Source organism: Danio rerio, chromosome 24 (genome assembly GCF_052040795.2).
Source record: "Danio rerio strain M-AB ecotype USA chromosome 24, GRCz13ab, whole genome shotgun sequence".
NCBI classification, from domain to species: Eukaryota; Metazoa; Chordata; class Actinopteri; order Cypriniformes; family Danionidae; genus Danio; species Danio rerio.
Window position 1 is genome coordinate 44,419,789 of NC_141044.1, and position 24,920 is coordinate 44,444,708.

Below are 24,920 nucleotides of genomic sequence, written 5' to 3' on the forward strand. Positions count from 1 at the left end.
GTCCATTAGTACCAATTGAGCATCAACGCCACAGCCTACCTGAGTATTGCTGCTGACCATGTCCATCCCTTTATGAGCACAGTGTCTCCATCTTCTGATGGCTACTTCCAGCAGGATAACGCAGCATGTCATAAAGCTCAATCATCTCAGACTGGTTTCTTGAACATGACGATGAGTTCACTGTACTCAAATGGCCTCCACAATCACCAGAGCTCAATCCAATAGAGCAGCTTTGGGATGTGGTGGAACGGGAGATTGGCATCATGGATGTGCAGCCGACAAATCTGCAGCAACTGTGTGATGCTATCATGACAACATGGAGGAAAATCTCTGGCGAATATTTCCAGTGTCCCTTGAATCCCTGCCATAAAGGATTAAGGCAGTTCTGAAGGCAAAAGGGGTACTAGTAATGTGTACCTAATAAAGTGGCCGGTGATTGTATATGTTAAATTATAAATTATACGAGTAAAAACTAAATTATTCACCCTCCTGTGAAATATTAATTATTTTTAAACTATTTGTCACTAACTAATGTCACTTTAAGCTGTATAGAAGTGTCTTGAAGAATATCTAGTCTAATATTATGTGCTGTCATCACGGCAAAGAGAAAATAAATCAGTTATTAGAGATGAGTTATTAAACAACTATGATTAGAAATGTGTTGAAAAAAAATCAACACCGGAAATATTTGAAAAAGAAAATTACAATTTCACAGGAGGGAGAATGATTTTGCCTTTAACTGTATATTGCATAATAAATATTTTTTAATGCATTTCGGAGTTAAAAACCATGCAATGCAATGCTAAAACCCCTGCTTAATAATGTGCACAGGCTACGAGCATATTAAAATATCTATTGCTCGACCTCCCCACCTGTAGTTTTAAAAGCTATTTATCTGAAGGCTAATATTATATTCGCTGCTATAAAACGCATGCTTGGAGAGTTTAATTGGCTTCTCGCTCTGAGCGCAGGACTCGCATTGAATGAAATAAAAGCAGAATAACATCAGACGGCTGTTCCTCCTCAACACAAACTCATCAAACATTAATACAGCATGAGAAAAAGGCTGTGCAATTACAGCTCATTATGAAAATAAACGTCAGCGCTGGCATCTGAAGGCCAGTGGAGCGCCGGCTCTTTCTGCAGGTATAAATACAGCATTATGTGCAACACATCATTGCATCCTCACACAATGGATATGATTGGCTGTGATTGAATATGAGGATGAAATAAAGCTTCATCTGCACAGAATCGGCTCCATCACCGTGTCTTTGTGTTTAATGGCTGATATTCAGCACTTTAACACTCTACGCTTCCTGACTGGCTTAAACGGCCTTCCATTAGCAGATCTGTGAGTGAGGTTACAGGCTTTCATATTAATTCAAGATGCTGAGATATGAATGCAGTCTTGCATGATATAAACTCAGTATTGTGGTATGTAAAATCAGCATTGTGAGATATAAATTCATTATTGCCAGATGTATATTCTGCATTTTGAAATGTAAATTCAGTATTGCGATATGTAAATTCAGTGTTTAGAAAAGACAATTCGATTTTGCAAAATGTACAATATGTATTACAACAAATAAAATTCAGTATTGTAACATTTAAATTTAATATTTTGAGACATTAATTCAGTATTGTGATTTAAATTCAGAATTTTGATATTTAAATTCAGTATTGCAATGTAAACTCAATATTAAAATATTTAAGTTCAGTATTGCGATGTAAAATCAATATTAAAATATGTAAATTCAGTATTGTGAGACGTAAATTCAGTATTTTGAGATGTAAATTCAGTATTTTTAGATGTAAATTCAGTATTGTGAGATGTAAATTCAGTATTTTGAGATGTAAATTCAGTATTTTAAGATGTAAATTCAGTATTTTGAGATGTAATATCAGTATTTTGAGATATAAATTCAGGATTTTGAGATGTAAATTGAGTATTGTGAGATAATCATTTAGTATTGTGAGATATAAATTCAGTATTGCTTTATGTAAATTCAGTATTTTGATATATAAATTCAGTATTGTGAGATATAAATTTAATATTTTGAGATGTAAATTCAGCATTGTGAGATGCAAATTCAGTATTTTGAGATGTAAATTCAGTATTTTGAGATATAAATTCAGTATTGTGAAATGCAAATTCAGTATTGTGAGATGTAAATTCAGTATTTTGAGACGTAAATTCAGTATTTTAAGACGTGAATTCAGTATTGTGACATATAAATACAGTATTGTGAGATGCAAATTCAGTATTGTGAGATGTAAATTCAGTATTGTAAGATATTAATTCAGTATTGTAAGATATTAATTCAGTATTGTGAGATGTAAATTCAGTATTTTGAGATGTAAATTCAGTATTGTGAGACGTAAATTCAGTATTGTGAGACGTAAATTCAGTATTTTGAGATGTAAATTCAGTATTGTGAGATGTAAATTCAGTATTGTGAGATGTAAATTCAGTATTTTGAGATGTGAATTCAGTATTGTGAGATGTAAATTCAGTATTTTGAGATGTGAATTCAGTATTGTGACATATAAATACAGTATTGTGAGATGTAAATTCAGTATTGTGAGACGTAAATTCAGTATTTTGAGATGTGAATTCAGTATTGTGACATATAAATTCAGTATTGTGAGACGTAAATTCAGTATTTTGAGATGTAAATTCAATATTGTGAGACGTAAATTCAGTATTGTGAGACGTAAATTCAGTATTGTGAGATATAAATACAGTATTTTGAGATGTAAATTCAGTATTGTGAGATATAAATACAGTATTTTGAGATGTAAATTCAGTATTGTGAGATATAAATACAGTATTTTGAGATGTAAATTCAGTATTGTGAGATATAAATACAGTATTTTGAGATGTAAATTCAGTATTGTGAGATATAAATACAGTATTTTGAGATGTAAATTCAGTATTGTGAGATGTAAATTCAGTATTGTGAGATATAAATACAGTATTTTGAGATGTAAATTCAGTATTGTGAGATGTAAATTCAGTATTGTGAGATATAAATACAGTATTTTGAGATGTAAATTCAGTATTGTGAGATATAAATACAGTATTTTGAGATGTAAATTCAGTATTGTGAGATGTAAATTCAGTATTGTGAGATATAAATACAGTATTTTGAGATGTAAATTCAGTATTGTGAGATGTAAATTCAGTATTGTGAGATATAAATTCAGTATTTTGAGATGTAAATTCAGTATTGTGAGATATAAATACAGTATTTTGAGATGTAAATTTAGTATTGTGAGATATAAATACAGTATTTTGAGATGTAAATTCAGTATTGTGAGATGTAAATTCAGTATTTTGAGATGTAAATTCAGTATTGTGAGACGTAAATTCAGTATTGTGAGACGTAAATTCAGTATTGTGAGACGTAAATTCAGTATTGTGAGACGTAAATACAGTATTTTGAGATGTAAATTCAGTATTGTGAGATGTAAATTCAGTATTTTGAGATGTAAATTCAGTATTGTGAGATGTAAATTCAGTATTTTGAGATGTAAATTCAGTATTTTGAGATGTAAATTCAGTATTTTGAGATGCAAATTCAGTATTGTGAGACGTAAATTCAGTATTGTGAGATGTAACTTCAGTATTTCGAGATGTAAATTCAATATTTCGAGATGTATATTCAGTATTTTGAGATGTAAATTCAGTATTTCAAGATGTATATTCAGTATTTTGAGATGTAAATTTAATATTTCGAGATGTATATTCAGTATTGCGAGATGTAAATTCAGTATTGCGGGATATAAATTCAGCATTGACATATAAATTCAATACTTTGAGAAATAAATTTAGTATTTTGAAATGTAAATTCAATAATTTAAGATGTAAATTTAGTATTGTGATGTAAATTCAATACTTTGAGACATAACCTTAGTTGTCGGAGATGTAAATTCAGTATTACAACATGTAAATTCAGAATTTTAAGATCAAAATTCAGCATGGCAATATAAGCTCAGTATTTTTACACATGCATTCAGTATTGTGAGTCTTTGTGTTTAATGGCTGATATTCAGCATGTTACACTCTATGCTTCCTGACCAGCTTGAAATGGTCTTTGATTAGCAGATCTGTGATTGAGGTTACAGTCGATTCATCCACAGATTACAGTAAACTGTTTATCGCTGGATGAATCATGTCTTGGGGAAAGAGGAGTCAAATTTAACCTGCAATGATCTTCAGTTTGTTGAAGACATTACAAAACTCACATCTTCTAGAGAAAGTCTTATTTGTTGCATTAAATAAAAAAGCATTTTAAGGTCAATATTATTGGCCCCCTTAATGCATGTTGACATTGCAGTTCTCATATGTGTTATTTGGAGAAAAAATATAATATAATTAAAATTTAACACTAAATAATAATCACTCCAGCTGTACATGCAACCTAATAAATGTCATGATTGTACATGCATTTATTTGTATTTACTCCCACCATCAAGACCAATTTAATTTACATTGACATTGCAGTTCTCTCTTATGTGTTTATGTGTCTCTCTTATGTGTTTGGGAAAGAATATAAAAGCCTGACTTACATGCAACCTCATAAATGTCAAGAATAGTTCATGCATTTAATCCGTTTGTTTGTATTTCGTCCCACCATCAAGAGCCATTAAGACCAATTTAATGCATGTTGACATTGCCGCTTTCTCATATGTGTTTTTTGCTGGTCTGAAATCTTCAGCAGCTTGTTATTCAGCGCCGCTGGTGTCTTTGGAGACGTCTGTCCTTTCATGTCGCATCAGTGACAGCGAGACGAGAAAAATAAATAAAAAACAGCCACTGACAAGCACCTTTCAGATAATGAGATGCGGGAGTCGGACGCGAGACCACAGCGGGGAAATAATGACAACTGAGTCAAACTAGTGGAGACGGGTGTCAGACGCAGGAGTTTACCGCATGTCAGCAGAAAAACACATACGCCGATATTTAAATATTCAGAGCGCAGACGCCTTCCAAAGTTTTTACAAAGCCAAGATGTGTTAGAGAGTGCAAATTCTGTCAAACAAACATTGACAGTGTTTCCGGGAGGATGTGTGTGTTTTTACTGGAGTGTAAACATGAGATGAATAAACACGCGCAAGGGGAACTTGAAGAAATAATTTACCCAAAGTTTAAATTCTCTTACTATTGCCTGATGTAAACTCAGTATTGAGAGATGCAAACTTAGTATAAACTTTAAGAGATGTACATTTAGAATTGCAAAATGCAGATTTGGTATTGTTATAAATAAATTCTGTATTGCATTATGTAAATTCAGTATTGTAATATGTACATTTTGTATTATGAGATGTAAATTCAGTATTGCTATATGCAAATTCAGTATTGCTATATGGAAATTCAGTATTGTATTATGGAAATTCTGTATTGCTATATGTAAATTCAGAATTGTATTATGTAAATTCAGTGCTGCATTATGGAAATTCAGTATTACTAAACGTAAATTCAGTATTGCTATATGTAAATTCAGTATTGCAAGATGCAAAATCAATATTGCGAGATGTAAATTTAGCGCTGCAACATGTACATTTAGTATTACAAAATGTAAATTCAGTATTGCATTATGTAAATTCAGTATTGCTATATGTAAATTCAGTATTGTAAGATGCAAATTCAGTATTCAAGATGCAAATTTTGTATTGTAATATGCAAATTCAGTATTGCATTATGTAAATTCAGTATTGCGAGATGTAAATTCGCTATTGCTATATGAAAAATCAGTATTACAATATGTAAATTCAGTATTGCATTATGTAAATTCAGTATTGTAAGATGCAAATTCAGTATTTAAGATGCAAATTTAGTATTGCAATATGCAAATTCAGTATTGTAAGATGTAAATTCAGTATAGCATTATGTAAATTCAGTATTGCGAGATGTAAATTCAGTATTGCGAGATGTAAAATTAGTATTGTGAGATGTAAATTCAGTATTGCATTATGTAAATTCAGTATTGCGAGATGTAAATTCAGTATTGCGAGATGTAAAATTAGTATTGTGAGATGTAAATTCAGTATTGCATTATGTAAATTCAGTATTGCGAGATGTAAATTCAGTATTGCGAGATTTAAACTCAGTACTGCAAGATGTAAATTCAGTAAGATGTAAATTAAGTATTGCATTATGTAAACTCAGTACTGCAAGATGTAAATTTACTAAGATGTAAATTAAGTATTGCATTATGTAAATTCAGTACTGCAAGATGTAAATTCAGTATTGCGAGATTTAAACTCAGTACTCTGAGATGTAAATTCAGTAAAATGTAAATTAAGTATTACGAGATGTAGATTTAGCACTGCAATATGTAAGTTCAGTATTGCGACAGGTAAATTCAGTATTGTATTATTTAAATTCAGTATTGTGATGTGAATTCACTATATTGAGCTATATATTGCATGCTGAGATATCTACCAATTCAGACTTTTTTCTAATTCTATATTCATGCAAATGATTGCAAATTTATCAAAGACTAACTTATATTTATGCTAACATGCATTCATATTAGCTTGTATTTCTGTTTATTACATTATGTGTTGTCACGTTGTTCAACAATGCTATATATTTCAGCACAAGCATGCGGCTTTAAGAGTTGCAGAAGCGAGACTGTAGAGAATAATAATGATCCTCAGACTTAGCTTGATGGAAAAATAATCTTTTGAAATATAAAAAATGTGGAGCTGAATAAATAAGCTTCACAGCAGACTGGAACGGACGGCGATGGAGAAATGGCTGATAGGAAGCTCCAGGCTGTTTCTGTCCCTTTAGGCCACACGCTGTGATTGGCCGAGCCTCAAAACCACAGCCAATCAGACGCATGACTGGAATCATGAGCTAAAACACTATGGCACAAATCTAGACGCTTGCAAAAAAACCACATTGTGATTCCTCCAGAAACAATCAAACACCATAACACGAATCTTTCTCAAAGCCAAACCCGTTTGATCTGAGGATAAATACAGAAGCAGAAGGAGGTGAAATCACATCAAATCAGCAGAGTTGAGCAATGAAACTGATGGCCAATAACACACACAAGCGCTCGCAAAGATGTCAAAACAAGCATGAATAAAACAAGCATATACGCCGCGCTTAATAATGCATGTTCTAAGCTGCGGTTGTCAATTACCAGCTTCTCGTTATTGTTATGCATCCCAGCATGCTCGGCTGAAAACATGGAGGCATTTGTGGATGAATTACTGCAGAAATGGATGAATTACTTCAGAAAGCCCCTGATGCTGACACTATATGAGGGACAATTACACACTGTTAAACAAACATCCGTCAATGATCAGTTTTCAGTATTTTGTGATTCATGTTTTTATTTTTCCTTGTTTATTTGTGCTGTTAAATTGCATTTTGGGACTTTGATCTGTCTTCTGACAACCTTTAACCTTGAAAAGTTGGCAAAGGTGACTTTTTATTGAGGTGTGTAATAGTTTGCAGTGCTATTATGTCTGGGTTGGTGTTGTACATTACGCTACAGAAGCCTTGTAATAAACTGCAGCACATTTTCTGTTATTTTACAGACTTATTTCTCTACATATTATACCTTATACACTTTATTAGGTACACCTTACTAGTACCGGCTTGGACCCCTTTTGCCCTCAGAACTGCCTTAATACTTGGTGGCAGAGATTTAAGAAGAAACTGGAAATATTCCTCAGAGATTTTGCTCCATATTGTCATGATAGCATCACACAGTTGCTGCAGATTTGTCGGCTGCACATCCATGATGCCAATCTCCCGTTCCACCACATCCCAAAGCTGCTCTATTGGATTGAGCCCTGGTGACTGTGGAGGCCATTTGAGTACAGTGAACTCATCGTCATGTTCAAGAAACCAGTCTGAGATGATTGAGCTTTATGACATGCTGCGTTATCCTGCTGGAAGTAGCCATCAGAAGATGGAGACACTGTGCTCATAAAGGGATGGACATGGTCAGCAGCAATACTCAGGTAGGCTGTGGCGTTGATGCTCAATTGGTACTAATGGACCCAAAGAAAATCTCCCCCACACCATTACACCACCACCACCAGCCTGAACCGCTGATACAAGACAGGATGATCCATGCTTTCATGTTGTTGAGGCCAAATTGTGAGCCGAGCATCCGAATGTGTCAGCAGAAATGGAGACTCATCAGAGCAGCAACGTTTCTCCAATCTTCTATTGTCCAGTTTTGGTGAGTCTGTGTGAATTGTAGCCTCAGTTTCCTGTTCTTAGCTGACAGGAGCGGCACCCGGTGTGCTCTTCTGCTGCTGTAGCCCATCCGCCTCAAGGTTGGACGTGTTGTGTGTTCAGAAATGCTCTTCTGCAGAGCTCGGTTGTAACGAGTGCTTATTTGAGTTACTGTTGCCTTAATATCAGCTGGAACCAGTCTGGCCATTCTCCTCTGACCTCTGGCCTTATCAACAAGGCATTTGCGCCCACAGAACTGCCGCTCACTGGATATTTCCTCTTTGTCGGAGCATTCTCTGTAAAGCCTAGAGATGGTTGTGCGTGAAAATCCCAGTAGATCAGCAGTTTCTGAAATACTCAGAGCAGCCCGTCTGGCAGCAACAACCATGCCACCTTCAAAGTCTCTTAAATCCCCTTTCTTCCCCATTCTGATGCTCGCTTTGAACTGCAGCAGATTCTCTTGACCATGTCTACATGCCTAAATGCAGTGAGCTGCTGCCCTGTGATTGGCTGATTAGAAACTTGCGTTAACGAGCAGTTGGACAGGTGTACCTAACAAAGTGGCCGATGAGTGTATTAACTTAAACCACTAAAATGTCACTTTGTTAAACTATAAAGTTGAATTTTTAACATCAAAAGTGGACAGAGCAGAAATCAACATCCCATAATGCAATACACAACTTCACAATTCACACACAAAATACAGAAAGTGTTCATTAATAGATGTGTTTTACAGCGCAGTGCTTTCTACACATATGAAACTCCTTCAGACACATTTAAAAATGTTGGGGGTTTATAATAAATATGCATGCTGATTGGATACTGACTGCAAAGTTCATTGCAATTGATCATTCCTTAAGCCCCGCCCACCCTTGGTTACTGTCACTAACGCTGAATATTACAGTTAATGCTCAATGATTCATTATGACACGGTTTCCGCTTTTGAAATGGTTTAATGATTAGTTGATTTGCTACATCAGTGATGTTATTGAACTGAATTATTATTAATTGTAATAATTTTAATGATAAATTATTTACTGAACATGAAACTGAACTGAATTTTTTTCATAATTGATTAATTTAGCAGCTGAATATCACAGAACTGAACACCTGTAGCATTTACACATTTATTTAGCCAAAATCATTTATAAATATTAGGTTGTTCTTTGTCTTTTATTGATGCTCCTTCAAAACACTGTGTATTATAAATAGATATATGTATAACATATTGTATCAGAAATAAGTCAAATAAAAATAAAGCTTGATAAATTTTGAATTTAACATATAATGTTTTATTTAAAAAATATAAATACATATATTAAAAAAATTAAAAATGTAATAAAATAAATAAATAAATAAATAGATAAATAAATAAATGAATTAAATGTAATGCTGAAAACAAAAAAACAGGGTGACTTTAGTATGTAGATTTTAATTACGTTTTGTATTAAGTATCATTTTTTCGGTCTTTTAATTTAAATATTTAATTTAATTTATTCATTTTTAAATATTTAACATTTAACCAGTTTTGTATTTGAGTTTTAGGCATTTTACTTTAAGTTAAACATTAAGTTAAGCTAAAAACATTTCTTTAAAAACATCCAAAAGTCTGAAATATTTTACATAAAATTAAATTATTTGTATAATAATCAAAATATCCCAACATCCATGTTTATTTATGCCTCTTTAAAACAATCTGTATTTTATATAGTGATAAATAAATAATAAGACAAAAAAGGGAAGTAACAATAAAAATGTAAACGTATAGAAAAATAACAACACTGTTTATGAATGTTACAATAATTCCTAAATCATTATTTTCTAAAGAATGAAATGCAATAATAATAATAATAATAATAATAATAATATTATTATTATTATTACTATTATTATTATTATTATTATTATTATTATGACTCGTCTTAAATTATCTCTGCTTCAGAAATAAATTAATTTCCAGTTTAGTTGTTTATTTATATGAAACAAAAACTTTTTATGCATGAAACTCTGAAGTAAGAAATGTAAATTTAATCTAAAAATAGTTTTGACATGAGTTTGGTGCCGTTATGCATAAAATTACTTATTTTAAATAAGAATAGTCGTGGCCATTGAAGTTCATTGTAATAATATAGCATACATGATTATTATTATAAAAAATTGCATTAGTTTGGTTTAAATTTATGTCTAAAGAAGACACTTGAAACTGATATCACAACAATGATCAACGCACAACACTCTAAGCTGCTGCTGAGCTGTGATTGGGGGAAGACTCATTTAAGGCGGGGCTTGAGACTAACAGGGGCGGAGACTAACAGGTTTATTATCAGCAACTAACAAACATCTGACAGATATCCAAAAAGACTGCTTACCTCGTTTATCTTTTCCAAAGTTAACGTACGGAAAAACGAGAAGCAAAAGGAAAGATAAGGGCATATTTTAGTGCGGGTCATCTCTGTTCAACATGGAGGAGAAACACAGTCAACATTCAGTCCAGAAACACTCTTTATCCATAATGAATCCAGCCCTCAGGCCGCGGCCGACCGCCTCAAATATTGATCATACAGCTGTGTGTGTGTGTGTATGTGTGTTCTCTGTGCTCATCATGTGTTTGTGTGGGATTTACAGCTGATTCGGGACAGAAACGACACATCTGGAGCTGAAGATGATGAAGATGAGGTGAAAAATACTGCAAAAACATCAAGTGTTTTCCTCTGGTTTACTGTATAAATGTCGAAATGTGCTTGAATCACGATACATCTACTTCAGAAGAAAAAAATAACTCAAAGTTAGAGAAAAAATATGTAAATAATCATAATCTAATCAAAATTTCAATTATCAACATTTATTTAAATCTTGTAAAATGTGTTTATTTGATCAAAAAATACTTGATTTGTAAACGAATTGAAATATATATGATTAAGAAATTAATATCTATATTATATCTACATACATATTAAATTAAATACATTTTCTACTTACTACACTACCTGACAGAAGTCTTGTGGCCTAGTTTTAGGAACACAAATACTAACTGCTCTTCTAGTTGCTGATTTGGTGTCAGAAGTGTCTCTATGAAAGCTTTATTTGAGCTCAATAAATCTGATCATGTCTTGATGTTGACTGATTTGATGAGGACAGTGCGCTCTGACTCTGCTCAGACTAAAGTCTCATCACTGAACAGAAATAATGTCCAGTATAGAATATAAAGTCCTGCTGCAGTGGAGACAGAATGAATATTGTGTCTGACTCCATCATGAGCTTGGAGGACTGCATCCATACATCTCTGACATGACTCACATCACTGATTAATAAAGTCATCTGGAATGAAGAAGAAAGCCTTCAGCAGGATCCCAGAGTTCATCAAGAGTCTTTGTGTTCATCTTCAACACCTTCTCCTTCATCAGCTCAATAATGTTGATGTGTGGTGGCTGGGCTGGCCAATCCTGGAGCAGCTTGACCTTCAGGATCTTTGATGTGGAGGCTGAAGTATGAGCAGGAGCGCTATCCTGCTGGAGAATTGTCCCTCTCCTGTGGTTTGTAATGTAATGGGCAGCACAGATGTCTTAATACCTCAGGCTGTTGATGTTGCAGACCCTCCATACTGAATGACCCCAAACCATGATGTCTCCTTCACCAAACTTGACTGATTTCTCTGAGAATCTTGGTCCATGTGGTTTCCATAAATCCACCTTCTGACTCTTTTACACATCATCAACTAGAAGACCAGTTATTATTTGTTGCTCTTACAACTGAGATCCACCACAAGACTCTTGTCAGCTAATGTATATATAATGAATATAAATAAATACATACACAAACATATCTAATTAAGTTCTATATCTACTACTAATGGTGTGAGAAAATGTAAACAGTTCTCCTTTTGAAATGCATTATGTTTCTTCTGATGTTAAGAGCGAATTTTTTTCTTGTTAATTAACTCAACTTAATCTACTCTTTTTCTCTTAAAACATCTCTGCTTGTGAAATGAATTAATTTCCTGTTCATTAATTCATTTATATAAATCAAAAACACTTTTTATTGCTCAAAGCTCTGTGGAGTAAGAAATCTTGTAATTACGTTTGAATGTTTGCTTAATTTATTTATTTCTTGACATGTTTTTGTTGCTGTGTTATGCATATAATTACTCATTTCCCTGAAAACAGGGCCTAATATCTGAAGTTATTTTTATTCTAAATGTATCTTGCTTTAAGTGCACTTAGATATTTATACAAGAAATCCAACGAAACACTCTCTTCATCTGGTATTAGCAGTAAACATGAGAATAGTTCATCCACAAATCCACCACTTAATTCACTTTCATGTCATTTCAAACCTTTATCACAGTTTTCTCCTGAGATAAAAAAATGAGATGCAAATATATGCCTGGTGATAAACCCAAGTGTGATCATTCTACTAAACATCTCCTTCAGGGTTTCAGCTCAATCCCAAAGTCGAAGCAAATCTGGAGTGACATGAAGATGACTGAATGATTGTTTGTGGTTAAATTATTCACAAGCTGTAAAAGCATGCGGTGATGCGTGAACCCAACACTGGTGATGTACACACGTGTGACGGCCTGTTCACACCAAGCAGGATCACCATAAAGATGGAGTGGTAAAAACGACTGACAGATTAGCAGAGTTCTCAGCATAACTACAGCAAGGATTGACATATCGTTACTTTCAGAATGACTTTACCCGGCTGATGAAGGATAAAACACAGACAGATGAAGAGCAGTTCACAGCAGAATCTACAAATAAACCGATCATCATCTGCTGTTCGTCTGTGTGGACACAAATCCTCATATTGAATTGTGTTTGGTGTAAACGGGCCTTAAGCACAGTGGTGGAAATAAGTATTGATCACGTCTATTTTTTTCAGGAAACATATTTCTAAAGGTGCTGTTGACTTGAAATGTTCACCAGATGTTGGTAACAATCAATATATGCAAAGAAAAGCTATCTAATTAGTTTACCAATGAAGTTATGCGTCATAAAATGAAGTGACACAGGGAAAAATATTGAACAGATGAAGAACTCCCCTGTATATATTAACTACACAGCAGAGGAGACTGTAGAGCAGGTGAAATTCCTGGAGGTCAACGTTACTGAGAACTTGACTTGTTCTCTCCATACTACTAGTCTTGCAAGGAAAGCGCACCAGCCAGCGACCGCACTTACTGAGAAGGTTAAAAAGAGCACATCTCAGCCCATCAATCCTCACACGTTTTTACAGAGGAGCTGTTGAGAGCGTTCTCCCTGATGGCATCTCCCTTTGGTATGAGAATAGCAGTGTATCTGACAAGAACAGCTTTAAGAAGATAATCAAGTCAGATGAAAGGTCTGTTGGAGTCAAAATGACATCTATTGAGGAACTCTCAACAACGTTGTCTGTCTAGGGAGAACAGCATTTTAAGGGATCCAAGCCACCCTGGCCACGCTCATGCCATCAGGCAGGCGGTACAGAAGCCTGAGGAGCAAATCAGTACGGTGTCATGATAGTTTTTATCCTGTCATTATAAGACTTTTAAATAATACTGTATCTTAAATACTATTGATAAGCTAGTATGTAGTAATAAATCAATAAATAGTTAAACTAGCAAAAACTTTGAATATTATAACTATTATAACAAACTCTGCAATAGCTATTTGTCACAGACTCGGTCCCAGTCATTCCCCTCGCTGGCCAGCAGAGGCTGCCATCTCCGGACTTCTAGCATTACATCATCCACTTACAGTGATCGTGCACACCTGATTCCCATTTCAGTTAACGACCCACGTACCCTTTATAAGCCGCACTTAAACAGTCAGTCAGTGCGAAGTCTTGTTCAGCCCCGGCCAGCATTACTGAGCGTTATATCCTGCCTGATCTGTGTATTACTCCAGCCCGTCTCTGACTCTGCTTTGCCTTCTGCCTGCCCACGACCCAAGCCTGATACACGGACTCTGAATCACGCCGCCTGCCTTTGACTCATGGCTGGTAAATCACTCTGTGTCAGTCAGCCGCCAGCCTTGAAACCATTACTACTACTGTTGATGTGTGTTTGCACCTTTGTGCATATTGAGTGTTTGAGTAAGAGTGTGATTAATAAATACAGCATAATGGATCCCTCCGTGTCAGTCTTCTCGTTACACTCTTTAAGTATTAATTTATTCCCTTCTGTGATTTTTTTAAAAAATTGAGCTATATTTAATATAACTATATTTTTATATATTTATGAAATGATGAAAGCTTATTTATGTTAGGTTTTAAAGTGTTGGATGTTTTTTATGTTGGGTCTGATGCAATGTAATTTCGTTCTGCATTACAATCTATTGTGATGTTTTAAAGGACAAAAATTCAGGAAACTGAAACAGAAGAAAGAAAGGGAGGTGTAGTTGGGCAGTGAAGCCCAGACAGCAGCTGAAATCTCTCAGTAGTTCTTCAGCAAGCCTCTGCCCTTCCTCAGTGTAAACAGATATCAGCTGCTTCAGTCCAACATCTACATCAGCAGAAGATGAAGCATTTCAGCAGGACAATGATCCAAAACACAGCAAAGGAGACTCTGAGATGCTTTCAGAGAAAGAAAATCAAGCTGTAGAATGGCCCAGCCGATCACCTGAGCCGAATCCAATAGGAAATGCAGAATAAAGCTCAGATTTAATAGACGAGACCCACAGAAGCACCAAGATTTAGACACTCTGTTGAAGTCTGTGAGAAACTCACACCTGAGCACTGCATCATTCTCCATATGAGAGGTGTCTTTAAGCTGCCTGCATTAATAAAGCCTTTAATATAAAGTGTTGAACACGTTTCAGTAGTTCAGCACTTTCTCCTTCTGTCATTGTTAATACACACAATTCATGTTTCAGATTAGTTTGTTTTATTTTAATGTTTGTATTGGATCTGGATTGGTTGCCCCAATCCTGATGGATGGGGCAACCATTACTGCATCCAAAATGGTGAAAAGCCTTGGAGTAATGATTGATGACCAACTAAACTTCTCTGACCACATCTCTAGAACTGCTCGATCGTGCAGATTCGCACTCTATAACATCAGAAAGGTCCGACCCTTCCTATCTGAACATGCAGCTCAACTCCTTGTTCAAGCTCTTGTTCTCTCCAGACTGGACTATCGCAACTCTCTACTAGCCGGGCTCCAGCTAACTCTATCAAACCTCTTCAGCTGCTCCAGAACGCAGCAGCACGAGTGGTCTTTAATGAACCTAAAAGAGCATGTCACTCCGCTGCTCATCCGTTTGCACTGGCTGCCAGTTGCTGCTGGCATCAAATTCAAAGCTCTGATGTTTGCTTACAAAGCGACTTCTGGCTTTGCTCCTTCTTATCTGCTCTCACTTCTGCAGATGTATGTGCCCTCCAGAAACTTGCGTTCTGTGAATGAACGTCGCCTCGTGATTCCATCCCAAAGAGGGAAGAAATCACTTTCCCGAACTCTCGCACTCAATCTGCCCAGTTGGTGGAATGAACTCCCTAACTGCATCAGAACAGCAGAGTCACTCGCTGTCTTCAAGAAACCACTAAAAACTCAACTATTTACTCTCCACTTCCCTTCCTAATCTGCAATTGCCTCTCTGGCTCCTCCACTAACTGTACTACAAAAAAAAAATTACTAATGCTTTCCTTCTTATACTTTACACACCTGAAACTTGCCTATAGCACTTATTCATTGTTGCTCTTAGTTGTGTAAATTGCTTCCTTGTCCTCATTTGTAAGTCGCTTTGGATAAAAGCGTCTGCTAAATGACTAAATGTAAACGTTTTGTTTAAGTTTTTACCTAAATCAGGTTAAATCCCATGTCAACAGCTCCTTTATAAATATTACTCCCAGGAAAAAACATGACAAATTCAACTCCTATTTCCCCCATATGCAGACGTACTGTGTGTGTGAGTAAATGTATTTATCCGCACCTCGTACTCCTCCTTGAAGCCGTATCCCTCCGCACACTTCATCTGTGTGATGTGCTGCAGCAGATCTGCCACCCTGATGGCCGGATGGAGTTGACCCGTTTGATACGGGACGTCCAGCGCCTCTCGCTTCTTATAGGAGTGTGTGTGGGACTGGACCAGACTGCTGGTTTCACTGGTCATGGTGTGGTTTTCATCTGATGGAGGAAAAACAGACACAAATGTTCAGAAAACACACATCAGACTCAGAAACACTCAGTTCAGTCTGATGCTGATGCTTATGACTACGTTTTATTTTTTCAGGACGAACATTTAAACATTCAGAAATCAAGATATATTTATTGGAGAAGCAGAAGATTTCAAAATACATCACAATATTAAGTCTTGTCCACCCCCAACCCCACAAAACAAAGGTAGTAAGTAATGCACATTTATGTAGTGTATTTATTTTATTTTATTTGTTTTGAAGTAGACATTTCTATATTGTTTAAATTTCAAAAATTCTATATATTGAAATTTCTAATTAATTAATAAAATAAATAAATAAATATAGCTTTTATAAGTTTTTATCTATTTTACTTTTAACTAAATCTAAATGAAAATTTGAATATTGAATATTTTATATGCAATAATTCTAATACAAAATAAATGTAATCTATAAATATATATACAAATATAAAAGAATTAATAATTTTAATTATTGCATATATATGAATATGCCTGTGTATAAAATGTAATTATATTCTACATTTATATTTATATATGTCTATTTTATACATCTAAATTTATAAAATATACGTGTATAAAACTTTTTAAAAATAAAAAAAGTTGTATATACGTTTAATACAAAAACATCTAAAAATATAATCCTGCACAAGCAATATTGCACACATACTTTCTACATATATATTTTCTATTTCCTATATAACATACATATAATCTTATATAATTTGAATTACAAAAAATAAAATAAATTCAAGCTATAAAAGACATACGTATAAAATAAATGCCTAAAACATATATACATATTTATTATTAACAAGTTGATTTTATGTAAACGTGTTTCTATAGTTTTTTATTTTGTGTGTAATTTACTTTCAGATTAACATGTCATTTAAATAACAAAAATTATTTCCATTTTTTGGTTTCTGTTTTAGTTAAAGGTGCAAATCCTGTTCCCAAAACACACGTTCAGCCAATCAGCAGTAAGGAAAAGTGAATATATAAAAAGAGGCGGAGCTTGTTGGGCTATCTGAGTTAATTTGGCACTTTCAAATGATATTGTGTGCAAAAAATGCTTAGTTCACCTTTTGCAACCCTGGAATAATAATCAACTAGAAAAAACTGAGTTATATATTTTTTCTTTTTTTCCCCACACAATGCAGATTTTTTTTTTTTTTTTAGGAAAGAACATTTTTGTTATAAGTTATTCTTTTTAAACTATAACTTTTTTCTGTACTTTTTTTTCCAATAAAGACAATGTTTCATACATGTCATTTTTTTAAATAATAACTTTCCCCCCGCTTGCAGATCTTTTATTTTTATTTCTTTACGAAAGATAATTATTGATTTTGGTCATTTAAGAAAATATAATAATAATAATATTAATAATAATAATAATAATAATAATAATAATAATAATAATAATAATTTTACTTATTTTTTTTAAAAAGTCAATTTTAGATACAGGTAATTATTTTTTTAAAGTAATAATTTTTTCACTCTTGCAGATTGATTGATTGATTACTTGATTGATTGATTTAATTATTTATTTTAATTAGTTATTCTAATTATTCATTTTTAATGTAAATTTAAATGAAATTTATTTTTTTTTATTCTAAACCTAACCCTATTTTTTTAAACATTTTAAACCTTTTATTCTAAGCCTAATTTTGTAAAAACAAACAAACAAACAAACCAAAAACAAAACAAAACCCAAGAAACACATTTTGTGATATGGGTCATTTTTTAAAAATCATCATTTTTCTGCACTTACACACTTTACATTTATTTTTTAAGAAAGAAAAATCTAGATACACGAATCAGCCGTTTACCTTCTCATCAAAACATATCTTGATTTGTACATTCGTAATGCCAAACTAAAACCAAAACACAATCACATCAGCAATAAAAGCAATACAAAATCCATTGAATTTATGCAGAAAAAACAACAACAAACATCTGCCCGCGGGGTCAGCATGAACTCCACCATCAGACGTGTGCAGTATGATTTCCAGCATAAACTCAGTGGATTTAACAGAAACACATGTTGAATTTGTAAAGGAAAGCATCAGAGCGGGAGCTGATAGACATGAGGAGATGAAGAGCACAGGAACACACATACTAATAATGACGCTAATAATCCCACATGTGCATCAACAGAAAACATCCACACAAAAGCCTCTGCGCTGGTCAGCTAGCTAAAGACCCGGCCGTCCGGCGTGAAATGAAGAGATGCAGTGAGTGAGATGATCAACGAGAGAGAGCGAGAGAGAGAGAGAGAGCCATGCTGGAGAAAAGGAGAGAGAGAGAGAGAGAGACGCCGCATGGACACTTACCATTAATGGGCACTTTTATAGAGGATACGTAACAGGTTAAACGTCAAGAAAGAAAACAGAAGAGAGAGGAAAAAGAAAGGGTGTAAGCAACAAGATAGTTGAAGCAGAGCAGCTACACATGAAGTCCAGAGACTGTCTGTCTGTCTGAGGCTAGTTCACTAGGTAGTACACACTATCTAGGGGAAACTATGCAGGAGCCATGATACACCACAGGTCAATCAGTGATTAGTCTGTGGGTCAAGTCTGAATGCGGAATCAACAGCGGTGGGTTTTGACAGATCGCGTTCGCAGATTTTGTAGTTTCGTTAACATTTTCAGGTTCAACACATTAAATCAAGTGATTTAGTATATTTAATACATTAAAAAACTGATGTAAATTTGCTATGTTGTTAAATGTTGTAGCTTTAAAAAAAATAAAATAAAATTATTTTTCAGGTAAATATATATAAAAAAAATATATATATATATTAAAAAAAAACTAAAAATCTGCTGAATGTTGTAGGTTTTAATGAAAATGTTATTTTAAAATTTAATATATGAAAAACACCTACAGAAATCTGCTCAATATTGTAGCTTAAAAAAATTAATTAATTTATTAAAACAACTTACTGAAATCTGCTAAATGTTTCAGCTTTTAAAAAATATGTATATTTTAAAGGTTGATTTATTAAACAACTGATAGGCATCTGCTAAATTTTGTAGCTTTTTTAGATTATTTTAAAGTTCGACATATTAAAACAACTTACGAAAATCTGCTAAATGTGGCAGCTTTAAAAATATATATATATATATTTAAAGGGTTGATTTATTAAACAACTTATGGAAATCTGCTAAATATTGTAGCTTTTTTTTATTGAAGTTCAACATACTAAAAAAAACTTTCGAAAATCTGCGAAATGTTGTGGCCCTTTTTCAAAATGTAAAAACAACTGACGCAAAGCTGCTAATTTATGTATCCATTTTGTTTATTCAATCAAGATTGATTTTAATACTGAAACATTGTTTCATTGTTGTATTTTATCAATAGTTGACATTTTGTAACAATTTTGTATCAATCAACCCTGAAACTGCAACATTGTTTCAAAGTCTTATTAAACAAATATTTAAAAGCATTTAAAAGTGAATCGATTGTGACAGATTTAGCACTAAATGTGTATTGTTTAACAAGCATTAAAGCAACTAACATCAATCTGTTACACTTTATACCAATTGCACCTGTTTGTATATTGATGTTTGTTAGGGTTTGACTATATATATGGCGGAAATACATCCATTTCAAAATCTGTAATCTGAGAATAAAAACAAAATCTAATTATCGTCTTTTAAAGATTTAAAATGCAAATTACGTTATGAGCTAAACACTTCACTAATTCAAAAAGTAAGTTTTAATATAACTACAGAAGGAAATTTACTAAATATCTTTTAGAAAACACGATAATAAAAACATATTCGAAATAATAATGCAGGTGAATTCCTAGTAAAAATGTGCATTTAATCTCATTTATAAATGTGGCGTACGCACAAAACAGAAGTTAAAACATTCCTATGCAACTTATGTATGCAAAAAAATTAAACCTTTAAGTAAACAATATTTAAATATTGACTTAACTGAATCACTTTAAATCATCATAAAAGACATAATCATGAATAAATAAATTCAGATTTATTGTTGCGTACGATTCATTTTAGGTGGTTTAAGGTATTTATGCAAATTTTAAAGTGGACCTATTATGCTCAGTTATACAATGTGTAAAATAAGTGTCTGATGTGCCTCTGATGAGTGTGTGCTTTCAGTTTGAGCTCTAAACTAATCATTGAGGCTTGGATCCTAATTGTGGTGTTTTGGTGACTGTCACTTTAAATGTAAATGAGATTGTTAGTTTTTCAGAAGAGGGCGGAGCTACAAATGCATATGCATGAGCATAGCAAGAGATGTAAAACAGCAGTGTGTGTGTTGTGAGTGATGAGTAGGTGCTTCAGTGTGTGTTGATGCTTCTGTTAGTCTATGTGGCTCCTGTCGCTGTTCATCTAAAACTCCACATCTATAATGCTCTTAGTCTATGCTGACATTATCTTCAGCAGCTCAAACACTCTAATGGCTAATGGACAGACGGCTGCTTCTCACTCAGGGCTGCTGGAGATGCTAATGAGGGAGTGATAGGCACTAGTGGGCGGGGCTTTGTCAATCAAAGCATTTCATTCATCAAGTCTGATTATAATATGTGGAATTAATTGATGTTTAGCATTGGGGGCTGATTAAATTCACACAACTGTGTATAAAAGTGCATAAGAGGTCCCCTTTAACAAATCAGACTAATTAGTGTGTGTTTTAGTGTGTGTGTGTGCCACAGTGTCACTCCGCCCTCATCCGGTCCACATTTTCTGTCCATGCACATGAGAGGTCAGACACATACGTGACGTCACACGCACGACACGCAATGCGGATGGGATGGGGTGAAGCCTCGGCTCGGCGCGGGCAGGAATATAAACCATAAACCCTCACGTCTCACACACACACACGAGAAAAAGCAGGCAGGTATGAATGTGAGGAAGCGTCAGATCTGCTCGCTGTCTGTCTCTGGTCAACACAAACACACACCGTCATGTCAAAACACACACACACACACACACACACACACAGGGTTCTCACCTAGGATGGCCGTCGGCACGAAGGGATCTGCTCACGGGCCGAGAGATGAACAAAAGGCGATCGCAGAGGAGAGAAAACAGGCTATTTTAGTAAACCACAACTAAAAGTACGAGTCAAAAGTGACAGTAGATGGCGCCAAACACATCAGTCAAGCTTATAATCATATATTTGATTAATACAGATGACATCAAAATTAAATATAAAACTAAACAGTGATGTGTCCACAAAAACGACAACTAAAAAAGTGACAAATTATTGGGCAGGAAACATTTTCGATAACGGAAATGAAATGTTACAAATTCACGATTAATTAAAAACTGAAACTAAACTACAATCACTTGAAAATTAACTGAAATTAAATATAATTAGCAAACAATAATGAGCTAAAGTAAAAAAAAAAATTAATTAATTAATAATTAATTAAGATGATATATTCAGAGCTGCTGTAAGTGTACAGTGTGACAGTAGATGGCGCCAAACATCAGTCAAATGGTTGATTATATATACAAACATTTTTAAACACAGATGACGTCAACTTTAAAACTGAAAGTTAATATATTAATCTAAATAGTGATGTGTTTAAAAATGACAACTAAAAATATGACTCAAAGATTTGGAAGATTTAAATTAAATATTAACAGAAACTAAACAATAGTCACTGAAAAACGAGTTGAAATCAAACAATAATTAGCTTAAAAATTATAATGATTAATTAAGCACTCATTCTGTGGTGTATAATTTGACCTGGTGTAGTTTAGAGAAATAACAGTAGATGGCGCCAAACATTTCATCAAAAGCATGATTATATATGCACACGCACATATTTTTAAACACAGATGACGTCAAAATTAAAACTGAAAATTAATATATTAAACTAAATAGTGATGCTTTTACAAAAACAACAACTAAATCTACTGAACATTTCTGATAACTTCATACAAATTAAATAAATTAACGATAAATTAAAAACTAAAACAAAACAACGGTCACTGAAAAAACAAACTCAAATCAAATAATAATTAGCTAAAAATGTGTTGATTAATGAAGCATTCGTTTGGTGGTGTAAAATCTAACCAGCTAACATTAAAAAGAAATAACAATAGATGGCGCCAAACACGCAAGTCAAACGGCTAATTATATGAACATTTTAATACAGATGACGACAAAATTAAAACTGAAAATGAGTAGTGAGTTCACAAAACTAAAAAACATTTTCGATAACTTAATTTCAATTGACTATAATTTAAAAACTGAAACTAAACAACAATCACTAAGAAATCACCTGAAATCAAAATATAATTCGCTAAAATAAATAAATACATTAAGCACTCATTCTGTGGTGTATAATCTGACCTAGTGCGATTCAAAAAAATAACAGTAGATGGCGCCAAACACATCAGTCAAGAGTGTGGTTATATACACGCACATATTTTTAAACACAGATGACGTCAACATTTAAACTGAAGATTATTATATTAAACTAAAGTGATGCTTTCAGAAAAACGACAACTAAATCTACTGACCATTTTCGATAACTTCAAGCAAATTAAATAAATTAAGGATAAATTAAAAACTGAAACTAAACAACAGTCACTGATAAACAAACTCAAATTAAATAATAATTAGCTACAAAATGTGTTAATTAATGAAGCATTCATCAGTCAAACAGCTAATTATATGAATATTTTAATACAGATGACGACAAAATTAAAACTGAAAATGAGTAGTGTTCACAAAATTAAACTAAGACTAAATCTATTGATCAAAATAAATTTTCGATAAATTACTTTCAATTGACGATAATTTAAAAACTGAAACTAAACAACAATCACTAAGAAATCACCTGAAATATATATATAATGTATAATCTGACCTAGTGCGATTAAAAAAATAACAGTAGATGGCGCCAAACATATCAGTCAAGAGTGTGGTTATATACACGCACATATTTTTAAACACAGATGACGTCAAAATTTAAAAATTATTATATTAAACTAAAGTGATGCTTTCACAAAAACGACAACTAAATCTACTGACCATTTCTGATAACTTCATACAAATTAAATAAATTAAGGATAAATTAAAAACTGAAACTAAACAACAGTCACTGAAAAACAAACTCAAATCAAATAATAATTAGCTAAAAATGTGATAATTAATCAAGCACTCATTCTGTGGAGTATAATCTGACCTGCTGCTATTTAGAAAAATAACAGTAGATGGTGCCAAACACAACACTTGTGCCTGATTATACATACTGTCATGCTTGTGATTATATATACAAACATTTTTAACATAGATGATGTCAAAATTAAAACAGAAAATTGACACAAATGTTATGTGTATTTATATAGCGCATTTATCGTGGCCATACACCTAAAGACAGCTAAATATCTGTTCAGCTGTGCCTTTATTGAATGAGCACTGTGCTGTGTCCGACAGGTCACACTATTACGTTTTTCTGTTCTTTTTCATTATCTTATAACCTATTTTAACACATTTTCATCTGTTTTATCTATGTTTTATTCTTATTTTTATAATTCTTATTATTTGTTTTTATTTTCTTACACTTGTCTCTTTTATTCCTGTTTACGTAAAGCATTTTGATTTGCATCTGTGTATGAAATGAGCTTTATAAATAAACTTGCCTTGCCTAAAGTGTGTTACATTTATGAGGGGGGTCTTTCCACCCCACCAGTGTGCAGCTCCACTTGAATGACAGCCGCAGGACAACTGCGCCAGTGCTTCACCACACACCAGCTATAGGTGGAGTGGAGAGACAGTGATAGAGCCAATTCAGTGAATGGGGATGATAGGGAGGCCATAATGGAGGAAGTTTGGCCAGGACCCCGGGGTAACCCCCCTACTCTTTACCCAAAGTGCCATGGGGTTATTAATAAGCACAGAGAGTCAGGACCTCGCTTTAACGTCTAATCTGAAAGACATTTAGTGTCCCCTTCACTATACTGGGGCATTAGGGCTCACAGAGATCGCAGGTTGAGCGCCCCCTGCTGGCCTCACTAACAACTCTGCTCACAGCATCCTAGTTTTCCCATGTGGAAATTAATTAGCTGCAAAATTAGCTGTTTGAAAGGAATCCCCTTTCACACATACAGACCTTTCCGGAAAATTACCAGCAATTTTCCGGAAAGGTTGTATGTGTGAACAGGCCCTTTTTGAAAATACCGGTAAATTCGTTCTGGCTATTTTCCGGAAACAGAAGTTGTAACATTACCGGTAGTTTGCCGGAATGCTGCGCTGTGTGAATGCCGAAGGAAGATTAATGGAAAGAGCGCGTCCACGTCTAGAACGTGCTGAAGTGAGACGTCTACTTTAGCCAATCAGAACAGTCAGATGCATTCACATGTGTGCGGTTTATGAGAATAAAAGCCTTTGAATATTTTCCCAGACCCATTTAGCTGCTAGATGTTAGTCAGATAACGTTTCTATGTTCCTTCTTAATGCTAACAGTGTAAATAATTATCGATTAAATGTTTATGATAAGCCGGTGTTTGTTTACCTTCAAGCTTTGCGTGTGCCCGTGAGCACCCATAGTGCCAGCACACACACATATCATGAACATCTCGACATGTGAAGTG

At 33.9% G+C, this 24,920-nt stretch overlaps 2 protein-coding genes across 2 annotated transcripts in view; one reads left to right on the forward strand and one right to left on the reverse strand.

Annotated features, from left to right (window-relative positions):
* The first annotated feature begins 1,280 nt into the window (after positions 1-1,280).
* LOC148679492 (uncharacterized) lies at positions 1,281-5,886 on the forward strand. The gene is made up of 3 exons (XM_088651681.1): positions 1,281-1,351; positions 2,641-5,359; positions 5,717-5,886. The coding sequence occupies exons 1-2, from the start codon at positions 1,281-1,283 to the stop codon at positions 3,806-3,808; spliced, it is 1,239 nt and encodes a 412-aa protein (XP_088507807.1). The 3' UTR covers positions 3,809-5,359; positions 5,717-5,886.
* Positions 5,887-16,060: 10,174 nt separating this feature from the next.
* Positions 16,061-24,920, reverse strand: part of ptprma (protein tyrosine phosphatase receptor type Ma) — a gene marked incomplete at both ends in the record, with an annotated part of 253,813 nt that continues 244,953 nt past the window's right edge. Inside the window, 3 exon segments of the mRNA NM_001018133.2 lie at positions 16,061-16,092; positions 16,095-16,310; positions 21,322-21,348. Of these exon segments, the coding sequence (NP_001018143.1) occupies positions 16,061-16,092; positions 16,095-16,310; positions 21,322-21,348 (275 nt within the window).